The 10,495-nt window shown below is 35.2% G+C and overlaps 3 protein-coding genes and 1 pseudogene across 3 annotated transcripts; 1 reads left to right on the plus strand and 3 right to left on the minus strand.

Annotated features, from left to right (window-relative positions):
• Window positions 1-1,111: 1,111 nt before the first annotated feature.
• On the minus strand, window positions 1,112-3,203 carry LOC120135973 (BON1-associated protein 2-like). The gene is made up of 2 exons (XM_039152104.1): window positions 3,175-3,203; window positions 1,112-1,659 (listed from the first exon to the last, which is right to left on the minus strand). Exon 2 carries the CDS (start codon window positions 1,652-1,654, stop codon window positions 1,127-1,129), a length of 528 nt encoding a protein of 175 aa, XP_039008035.1. The 5' UTR covers window positions 1,655-1,659; window positions 3,175-3,203; the 3' UTR covers window positions 1,112-1,126.
• On the plus strand, window positions 2,600-5,537 carry LOC120135971 (cell division protein FtsY homolog, chloroplastic-like). The gene is made up of 12 exons (XM_039152103.1): window positions 2,600-2,992; window positions 3,098-3,202; window positions 3,317-3,390; window positions 3,489-3,547; window positions 3,770-3,807; window positions 3,935-4,055; window positions 4,203-4,271; window positions 4,363-4,445; window positions 4,815-4,883; window positions 4,987-5,049; window positions 5,165-5,315; window positions 5,408-5,537. The coding sequence occupies exons 1-11, from the start codon at window positions 2,684-2,686 to the stop codon at window positions 5,276-5,278; spliced, it is 1,104 nt and encodes a 367-aa protein (XP_039008034.1). The 5' UTR covers window positions 2,600-2,683; the 3' UTR covers window positions 5,279-5,315; window positions 5,408-5,537.
• Window positions 5,538-5,739: 202 nt separating this feature from the next.
• Window positions 5,740-7,148, minus strand: LOC120135972 (annotated as a pseudogene).
• A 1,059-nt stretch (window positions 7,149-8,207) lies between these two features.
• On the minus strand, window positions 8,208-10,284 carry LOC120135932 (uncharacterized mitochondrial protein AtMg00810-like). Its single transcript, XM_039152075.1, has 3 exons — window positions 9,484-10,284; window positions 9,377-9,430; window positions 8,208-8,285 (listed from the first exon to the last, which is right to left on the minus strand). The coding sequence occupies exons 1-3, from the start codon at window positions 10,282-10,284 to the stop codon at window positions 8,208-8,210; spliced, it is 933 nt and encodes a 310-aa protein (XP_039008006.1).
• Between the last annotated feature and the right edge of the window lie 211 nt (window positions 10,285-10,495).

Raw genomic sequence — 10,495 nt, forward strand, 5'->3', positions numbered from 1 at the left:
CCCGTGTTTGTTTCACGTAATTCGTTTTCCGGAAAATGTTTTTCCGTGTTTGTTTCACGTAATTCGTTTTCTGGAAAACGTTTTCCCGTGTTTGTTTCACGTAATTCGTTTTCCGGAATGTAATTCATTTTCCTAGTAACAGAATTTCCTTTGTGTTTTCTGTAAAATGACTTACGGATTCATTTTCCGTAAGTCATTTTCCGAACTTTTCACTTCAAAGCATAAATACTCAAAATAATTTTATTTTATGAATTTAATATTAATAAAATATTTTAATATCATTTTCATCAAAATATTAATTATTAAAATATTTAAAATATATTTATTAATATTTATAATAATATAATATAATATTTATAATATTATATAAAATAATCAATTATATTATAATAATATAAGATATTATATTTTTATTTTAATAATATATAATAAATTTTTTATATATTTAATAATGAATAATATTATTTATATATTTCAATAATATTTTAGTAAAGATATTTAAAATATACTAATATTTTTAAAATATAATATAGCACTATTACTTTAATAAATAATTAATATAATTTATAATATTTTATTTCACTAAAATATACCAATATTTTTATTTTTATTAATAAAATTATAAAAATAATATTTAATAATAAATAAATTATTTTAATATTTTAAAATAATAATATTAAGTTTTATGATAAATAATATTATTTATTATATTTAATATTTGTAATACATAATTTTTAAAAAATTCTTCAACTAGTGGAAAAAATGTTTAAATAACATCTTCCAAACATCATAAAACGTTTTCAAGATGTTTTCCAGAAATATAATTCATTTTCTAGAATTCAAATTCCAGTAATTCAAATTTGAGTAATTCATTTTCTGGAAAATCAATTACATCTAAATAAACATAACCTTATATTTTCAATAACAAAAACAATGTTTTTGATTTGAACCTGTAACACGTGTAAGATTGGGTGTTGGGTATGCACTATAAGTCTAAAACTCTAATCTCACTGATCAATATTATAAGGAATACCTAATTATCATTAACAAAGAATTGTTTGCATTTGTCTGACGCCAATTAACACATTTCTTTTATAAACATTGCTTCAATCTAATTCAGTGGAAATCATCTAAACAAAGGACCAGATGGATAACCATTCCAAACCGGAATCCCAATAACGACTCCCGAATCTTTACGTCCATCGACGGCTATTCCAAGACCAGACGCCGCAGCCTGTGAAGAACAAGGTTGTAAAGGCTCTTTTACCCTAACTGAAACGTTGACGATTCCGTTCTTCACTCCCTTCGAATCTCTCAATCGATAACTCAAGAAATGTAAACGATTCTCGGGGTAATACCCTCCAATGAAATCCGTCACCGGTATTCTTGCGATTCCGACTGCTTTATCCCCACCGTTTGAAGCCTTGCATTTGACTTGGAGTGTAACGAAGCGTGTGTGCATGGGCATGGGCATCACTAGTTTATCGTTCCAGGAAGGAAAGCTCCCTCCTTCTGCATCGATCTTCGTCGTCTTGTAGTTATAAGTGTCGGTCCAAACAACGACGAAAGCGTTGTTTTTAATGGATTTGTTGTCGATTCTCAGATCTTCTGCTGACAAAATCGTGATCTCCAGGGTGCGAGAGTTGGTCTCCATAGAATGAAAAAGAAGCGGCAGCGAAAGTTTAAGAAGAATGAAGCGAGGTATTGAATGTTTGATGAAAATTAGAGGGGCGACGGCTGATGAGAAGAAAGGGTTGACGAGGAAGGGTTTATATCGGAGGTGGCGGAATGAAGTTGACGAGAAAGGCGGCGGAAAGAGAGAGGGTGCTTCAGTGTTGAACCGTGTGGCTTCCAAATCATAGTCAGATTTAAAGGGGTTGAATATTCAGAGCGTGTGACATTTGTAGGTCATTTTCGACTTTTTGCATTTTGATAAATGCCAACGAAATCACCTGCCTACTTGCAAGGAAGCAAGTTTGTAAAGGATTAATTTTAAGGTTGAACTACACCTATGATCCATTTATTATAAAGTTTTGTTGAGTCTTTTTATTAAAAATTATAAATTGTCTCAAGATTATAAAATGTTATATTATTGAATATTTTAATTATTAAAAATTATAAAATAATCAATTGATTATTTATATGTTCTAAACTTATCATTTTTTGTTAAAACATTAGCGACCGTTAAAGTTAGAAGTTATTTTACTTACATAGATATGATAAAAATTGACCAAGAATCATTTGAGTTGCATTTTTCTAGATTGAGTCTTTATTTACATTATACCGTTGAGTTAATGATTTAAACTTTATGTAATCGAATCAATGATTGAAAACAACAACATAACCAATAAATATCATTAAAAATATGATTTTATTATATCTTTGTCATTAGATTAACATCCAATTTAGATGATTGTCAATTTTTTAACAAAATAAAACAACAATTTTAAAATATATGAATAACTTTTAAAAATTCCGGAAATCAACAAAGTAACTCCTATAATGGTGGATCATTTTATAAATTTCAATAATAGAGAGACTTAATAAAATAAGGCTCTACAATTGAGACCATTTTAAAATGTTATCCACTTGTTCCATCAAAACGACGTCGTTAGTAGGATGTTATCCACTCCGAGTCCCTTGCCTTCATCTCACACAATACAGTATACCGAAAGCCATAGAAATGGCTTCTTCTACTCACTTCTCCCTCGCTTTCAAACCCTCACCGTCGCCGCTCTTTTCCAACTTCCCTCGAACCCGGTTCACCCCTTTCACAACAGCCAGACCGATCGCTTCTCCTCCCAAAATCCTTGCTAGTCAGACGGGGTTCTTCACTCGACTCGGCCGGTTAATCAAGGAAAAAGCCAAGAGTGACGTTGAAAAGATCTTCTCGGGATTCTCCAAAACCAGAGACAACCTCGCCGTCATCGACGAGCTCTTATTATACTGGAACCTCGCCGAAACCGATCGTGTCCTTGATGAACTTGAAGAGGTTTTCTCATCTATATTCATAGTTTAAACGCTATCGGAAAAGTGTTAGTGAAGCAGTTAAAAAGATGGGGAAAATGAATAAATTTATTCTAACTTGATTTTGCAGGCTTTATTGGTATCCGATTTTGGGCCAAGAATTACTATTAAAATAGTGGAAAGCTTGCGGGAAGATATTCTAGGTGGAAAACTTAAATCAGGAAGTGAAATAAAGGTTAATTCAACAAGTCCAACAATATTTTTACATTCTTTGTTGAATATAGTTAGTGGAGTGTTTTATTTTATGATGTTATAAATATTGAAAAATGTGAGTTAATTATGGATTTAGGATGCACTGAAGAAGTGTGTGTTGGATCTCTTAACAACAAAGGGAAGTAACACCGAGCTTCAACTTGGATTCAGGTTTTTTGTGTTTCAGATTTTGAATTTACTTCATGATCCATCCTGCTGTAAACTGCTGTTGTTTGTTTCTCTTGCTTAACACTCTTTAATGCATTCAGGAAGCCAGCCGTGATCATGATTGTCGGCGTTAATGGAGGTGGCAAGACAACATCACTTGGTAAGTCGATAAAGCGAAGTCTTAATTGTTCTAGCGGTAAGGGCATAGTACTATATTGCGGTTGCTGATGCTACGGTACGATGCGGCCATTACACTAATTTGCGGCCGCTATTTAATACTGTGATTATAAGGGTGTTGAGATTTATGAGCAACTTTTAATTAAAATTGATGTTTGACATTTTATTACAAATTGATCCTATTCAATTATTGATTCCCTTGCAGGAAAGCTGGCTTATAGATTAAAGAATGAAGGGGCAAACGTGAGCTTCTAAAAAGCATAAAATGCTTTAGCTACTACAATGTGATGAGGGCTTTGTAGTTGTAAACATGTTTGTTCATAAATAGTTTTTGCATATCATTTTATCTTACAGTTTGAGATCTTGGCAGATATTGATGGCAGCTGGCGACACATTCAGAGCAGCTGCCAGTGATCAACTAGAGATCTGGGCTGAGCGAACTGGTTGTGAGATAGTTGTAGCAGAAAAAGGGAATGCCAAAGCATCATCAGGTAGACAAAAATAATATCTAATGAAAGTCTTCCTTTTAGGACTGAAAGGGGTGGAGTGGAAGGAGACGAATGTTGTGTTTTGTGATTGCTACGACTGTGATGCATTACAAAGTTTTAACTTGTGACGTTAAAGTGCTTTCTGAATAGTGCTTTCGCAGGCTGTGAAAAGAGGTAAAGAGGAAGGTTTTGATGTTGTCTTGTGTGACACATCTGGACGTAAGTATTATGAAACCTTCATCTTATATTCGTGTTGATATTTCTCGGCCTCTAAGCTGTTCCTCAATGGGGTGCTTTATTAATTTTGCAGGTCTTCACACTAACTACAGCTTAATGGAAGAGTTGATAGCATGTAAGAAGGCTGTCGGCAAAGTTATTCGTGGTGCACCTAACGTAAGCTCAATTTTTTTCATGGCCCTGAAATCAGTTAAATGTCCAGGCAATGAGAGAGATTTGCATTTCCTCTTCTGTCCGGACAAAGAACATGTTGATACATTACTTTATCTGCCTCTATTCCACATCTTTTAATTTAGTCATCATTTCTGGCTTTGTCAAGGGCATGGTTCCTTGGACACGAAATTCAAAGATGTTATAGTTCCAGTTTCTATGGTTTAGCTATAGCTGTTAGTAGTATATTCAAAAGTATTGTCAAGGACGATGAATTTGAAATAATTATATACTGAGCTACGTGTTTATCTTTTCAAATTCTTGTATTTATAGCAAAGACTTATCTTAGTTATGAGAATACCAAAACATTTGCAGGAGATACTACTAGTTCTTGATGGGAACACTGGATTGAATATGCTTCCTCAAGCTAGAGAGTTCAATGAGGCACTACTCTCACCTTCGTCAAGATATTAAGACTTGTAAATGCTAATATCTTATTATTGCTCCTAGTTGCTGTTTCAGCTGTATTAACATTCAATGTTGTCAGGTCGTTGGAATAACTGGTTTTATTTTGACGAAACTTGATGGTTCTGCTAGAGGGGGCTGTGTGGTATCATCTCTTAAACCAGCTTCTATTTGCTTTTGGGATGAGGTGGGAGAGTATTGAGGGTTGTTTACGAACTTCCAATTCACATTTTTTTTATCTCTGTCCTTGCCTTGGACAGGTCAGTGTGGTTGATGAACTTGGGATTCCCGTGAAGTTTGTAGGTGTCGGAGAAGGTGTTGAAGACCTTCAACCGTTTGACGCAGAGGAATTCGTTAATGCCATATTTTCATGAGAAATATGGTTGGAAAAGTCATCAGATTGCCTGTTAGGTCCATTAATACTACTCTTTTGGAAACGTCTTATCAATCACCATATGCATTGTTGGATTAAACCAGTGCATTATTACCTTCTTGTTTCTTAGGTATTTCATTCATTAAAGATATGTTTGGCCAATACGTCAGGCTTCTAGATGCATATTATTTTAAGAACTCGGTCAGAAGAGTATTTGTTGGCCAGCAAGTTGGGATTAAACAGGTGGATTAGACGCGTTAAATTCTTCTTTACTATGACGATACAAGTTTGATATGTTCATCAAATTCCACCTAGTTTTTAAGCATTTTGATATTGTCTTCACCAGTGAGCAAGACTATAAGACTAGCCAATGAAACGTGCACTTCAAATAGTGCGATACACTTACATTTATAAACGTTGCAGCCGCAATCATTAACCAGATTCAATTTTAGGCTCCCTCTTTGTTAACAATTGATGAATAGCCTGATGAAATATTATCAAGTACAGGAACCAACTCATAGAATACGAGGATCCTATTAGTGTATATTGTTTTTAACTAACAAGAATAATAGATACTATCAAGTAACACGGAATATTTTTCGCTATACCAACCAAACGAATCAGAGATCTTACAGGAAAGATTTAGATATCGACTGAGCCTCAAAGTAATGCAAACTTCATAAGTTGGCCGGGTGAACTATAAAAGGTAGCACGGCAGCTGTAGACCAGTCTCCCAGTTTTCTCCATTTTGAATTCAGTCGCAATTACAGTTATATTTCTTCCACTTCTAATCACGGATCCATCAACGACCAACTCTGCCTGCACCGTTGTAAACATACATGGTATCATACTATCACTTCCATTACAAACACCATATGAGATGCTTGATACAAAAGATTGTCATTATCTAACTGTTGATGAGCAATGTTTACGAGAGGATTCACGGTTTCATGGAAGCAGTGTTATCGAATTTAGATAATTAACTTCTTTAATTCTCTTAATATTTGGTTTTAACTTCGTCCATACCTACCACTATCTACCACTATGAATGTATGATGATATAATTATATAGAAAACTGTTGCTCTAATTAACATCTGAAAATTGAATTGCTTAGCCGCTGTTCATTGTATTATTTACACATCAAGTTGGTAGGCATAACCACGATTCACAATCAAGGTTCACTTAATTTCACTGAAACTACAAATGGGAATAATTATTAACCAAAAACCAGATATTAGAATTTTGAAAACCCAAAGAAAGAAACTCACATTTGTGGTAGCAGCAGAGAGATAAGACATGGCCAATTCACCAAAGAAAAATGTCGTTATCCTCACCCACCGCTGTTCTAGCTGTGGCGATAGCCACTCTTTCTGCTATCGCTGCAACTACACCTCCATGTAACCCGCCAAAAGAGTTCTGCAAAACAACCAATAAAATCAATACAAAAGAAAAAAGAATCCGTATAACATGAGAATTAACCCAGAATAATTACGGTGATAGGGGGTTTGACGGTGGTGAAGCTGGTGACGTGGCCACGTTGGACGGTGTGAGTCTTAAGGTGGTTACATAAGAGAACGGAGTAGAAGTCTTTTGAACTGTAGTTTTCCACTTCGGGATCGGAAATTCCGACGCTTTCTAGGAAACGTATAGCACTGGACGCGTGCGGTGTAGATCTCTCCTCGGGTTCAGTGGTGGTGGCACCATCTGAAGAAGAGACCTGAGAAGCTGGAAAAGTAGAGGAGGGCTTCGTCATTTGTGTGACTCAGTCAGCGCCTGTTGATAAGTCTTTTAAAAGATTACTTGGAAAGGATCGAATATCTCTCGGTCTAAAGTAGACCTTTCCCCAGCCTAATTGTCGGGAAATTTTAAGCAGTTTTAAGAAAAGGCTAAGTAAAAAAATTGTTAAAAATAAATCACTGTGGATGATGATTGATATCTCGAGCAGTTTACAGGTGCAGCTTTATGGGATTGTCACCCAACAATGAACCCTGTGCCTTACTGACATGTAAGAGTTTATAGTTTATAGTTTTATTTATATATTTGTATTATACCATGTATTACGTTTTATTTATTTATAGTTTTCCTGCATAGTGCATTTTGTATTAAATGTTAGGGTAAATTATATTAATTAATATTTAACACGTGATTTGAATTTTTATTTTCTTTAATTTTTAAAAATCAAAATTCATAGATTTTCAAAAAATCTCAATTTTTCTTATTTTTCATAAAAATATTATGAGACCTTCAATTTAGACGTCGACCACCATCTTCGCTAACAATCACTCATTCACCCGTTGACTATTCATCCACCGTTGGGATAGATGGGGTTGAAAATTAAGGATTTAAAATTTAGATTTAAGAATTTTAAGAGTTTGAAGTCACGGTTGACGATGGATGGATAAGTGATAGCCGATGAAATCGAAAACGATAGTGGTTGACCGCGGATAGGGTGAATGCTTTGAAATTAAGGATTTTATAATTTTTTTGAGATTTTAGAAACATTTTGAGAGGTTTTTTGAAAAAAATAATTTTAATTTTTTTAAAAAATAAAATTTATAAAAGCTCCACGTGTTACATGATTGACGAGATATTTTTAACGACTGTCATGATCCAAGCACCTAAATAATAATATTGAAAATGTTAAACACCTAAATTGACTTAAAAAAATTAGACACTTAAAGAGGAAAAGAAGTGTAATTTGGAGAAAAAAATTATATTAAGGCCTTAAGAAAAAAAGTAATTTTAAGATAAAATCACATATTTTATTATAATTTTGTTAACATTTCATGTAATATTTGATTTCATAAAACGTTATAAAATTATTAAAATTTTGAAATATTTTGTGTAATTATATAAAATATTTTATATACGTACACACTGTTCTTTAACGTCTCCCTTCCGGATTGCTTCTGTGACTGTAATGGACTCGTCACCTCCATGCACAAGCTCGACCGCGGCAGTTCGGGTTCAGAATCATCTGAAACTCGGCTTTTCCCAACTCAGCTGGCTGCATATGATATGTCAGTCAAACACAACGGAAAATCAAAACCATTGGCCACCCATAACTTTCTCAAAGATTTATATGCTGAAGTGAGAACATGAGAATAATGGCAACTCCTAAAGCAAAAACTGAAGCAAATTCAGCAACCAAGTCCCCAATGATCTTTTAACCATCAAGGATTACTGTCTCGTAGTATGTTTACATCCGATTTAGCCCGAGACTCTACAAGAACATACAACCCTTGTGTTATAAGCTAATCATGGATGAATAATAATACCATGGTTCTAAGAAGTTCCAACTCACCGGTACGGCGGTACTTGAGCAGATGAAAAGCTCAAGTTTCAGACTCCAAGCTAAAGTCTAAGCATATACGATCTTACAACAACAGTGGATCCACTCTTAAGTTTTATGAAGAATATTGCACACATAAAGGAGTCGAAACTTTATAAACCATCATCCATGTCACAGTTCTGTCAGTTCAGACAAAATAGAACGCAGGTTCATAACCACTAAACACAAGAAGATCTGCATTCTTGATATTTCACACGAAGGCGCAACACGCATGCCTAAAATAAAAGATATGACTCAACGGATTACATAACAAAATACAGACAGTCAAAACATGATCAACTGAATCAATCCATCACTAGAACAATATTATTAAGCATTCAACATACTCATGCAGGAAGATGTAAAGATTAGCAATATATGTCTAATCTATGTAAACAAGAACAGAGAAAGCAAATGAGAGAAACAAATCTTCTAAAATTCATTATTTTCAAGCGTGTGTATTACAACTCTCAAGGAGAGTATTTATAGCTAGTACTATAGCTATAACAGATGAAGTTACTAACTGCACAACAAATTAACTACTTCAACTGATCAGTTGCAGTGAACCAATCCTCAGCTGCACAACCATCATGCACATCAGTGAACTTATATGCCATGCATTTACATACACTAACATTCCCCTTGCAATCTTCAACTTCAAACCTCCTTCAAACTCATGCACAAACATGGTCAATGCTCATTCAAACTCAAAATGAAATGAATGATCATTTATACTAACATTCCCCTTGCAATCTTCAACTTCAAACCTCCTTCAAACTCAAACTGATCTGCTCTTGAGCTGCATCACCAGCAACCGTTGTCTGTGTTTAAAAAACAAAGGTGCTGATAAAGGCTTGGTTAGCACATCAGTAACCTGCTCGACTGCAGGCACTTTATGCACTTGTAGTTGTCCCATGGCCACCATTTCTCGAACAAAAAACAGGTCTAACTCAACATGTTTAAACTTGGAATGCAGTACGGGATTAGCACATACTGTAACTGCACTTGTATTATCACACCACAACGTGGCCTTGCCATGAGTAACTATGTGCAGCTCTCCCAACAGTGATCGAAGCCACACCATTTCAGCAGCTGCGCAAGCCACACTTCTATACTCAGCCTCAGCAGTTGAACGTGCAACAACCTGTTGCTTCTTAGAGCTCCACGAGACCAAGTTCCCACAAAAATATATACAGAATCCTGAAGTTGATAGCCTATCATCAACATCTGAACCCCAATTCGCATCTACAAAGCCAGTCAAAGCCATTCTCGAGGAAGGTGTAAACCGTAGTCCAAAATCAACAGTGCCTTGTAGGTAACGAAGTATCCGCTTCACTGCCAGAAAATGAACATCCAGTGAGGCTTGCATGAATTGACACACTCTATTCACAGCAAACGCCACATCAGGTCGAGTGATCACAATGTACTGCAGGGCACCTACGATGCTTCTGTATTGTGCAGCATCTTCAAGTGGTGTTCCTTCCTTGGTTGACAGCTTGATGTTAGAGACCATAGGGGTGGGAAGACTCTTTACTCCACCAAAGCCATGCTTCTGTAGAAGATCTTGAATATACTTTTGTTGACTCAAAACAACATCACAACCTCTATAACTGACTTCCACTCCTAGGAAAAAACTCAATGGTCCAAGATCCTTCAACGAGAACTGAGCATTCATCTGTCTATAGCACTTTGAACAACTACCTCTCTATCCCCTGTTAAGATGATATCTTCAACGTACACCAGTAAGTACACCAAGCTATCCGAGGTCTTTCTAACATAAATAGAAGCATCCGACTTAGCTAGGCAAAAACCTTTAGACTCCAAGTATGCCTTTAGCCGTTCAAACCAGGCTCTCGGTGCTTGTTTCAGCCCATAAATTGCCTTGT

This window comes from Hibiscus syriacus, unplaced genomic scaffold, assembly GCF_006381635.1.
Source record: "Hibiscus syriacus cultivar Baekdansim isolate YM2019G1 unplaced genomic scaffold, ASM638163v2 tig00110621_pilon, whole genome shotgun sequence".
Lineage (NCBI taxonomy): Eukaryota > Viridiplantae > Streptophyta > Magnoliopsida > Malvales > Malvaceae > Hibiscus > Hibiscus syriacus.

Coding starts and splice junctions, on each gene's coding strand:
- LOC120135973 (XM_039152104.1), bottom strand. CDS start 1,654: ATGGAGACCAACTCTCGCACCCTGGAGATCACGATTTTGTCAGCAGAA.
- LOC120135971 (XM_039152103.1), top strand. CDS start 2,684: ATGGCTTCTTCTACTCACTTCTCCCTCGCTTTCAAACCCTCACCGTCG. Junction 4,056..4,202: donor GAATGCCAAAGCATCATCAG/GTAGACAAAAAT, acceptor CTTTCTGAATAG/TGCTTTCGCAGGCTGTGAAA. Junction 4,884..4,986: donor AAGCTAGAGAGTTCAATGAG/GCACTACTCTCA, acceptor CAATGTTGTCAG/GTCGTTGGAATAACTGGTTT.
- LOC120135932 (XM_039152075.1), bottom strand. CDS start 10,284: ATGAATGCTCAGTTCTCGTTGAAGGATCTTGGACCATTGAGTTTTTTC. Junction 9,431..9,483: donor AAGTGCCTGCAGTCGAGCAG/GTTACTGATGTG, acceptor TTTTAAACACAG/ACAACGGTTGCTGGTGATGC. Junction 8,286..9,376: donor TCAGTTTGAGTTTGAAGGAG/GTTTGAAGTTGA, acceptor TATCATATGCAG/CCAGCTGAGTTGGGAAAAGC.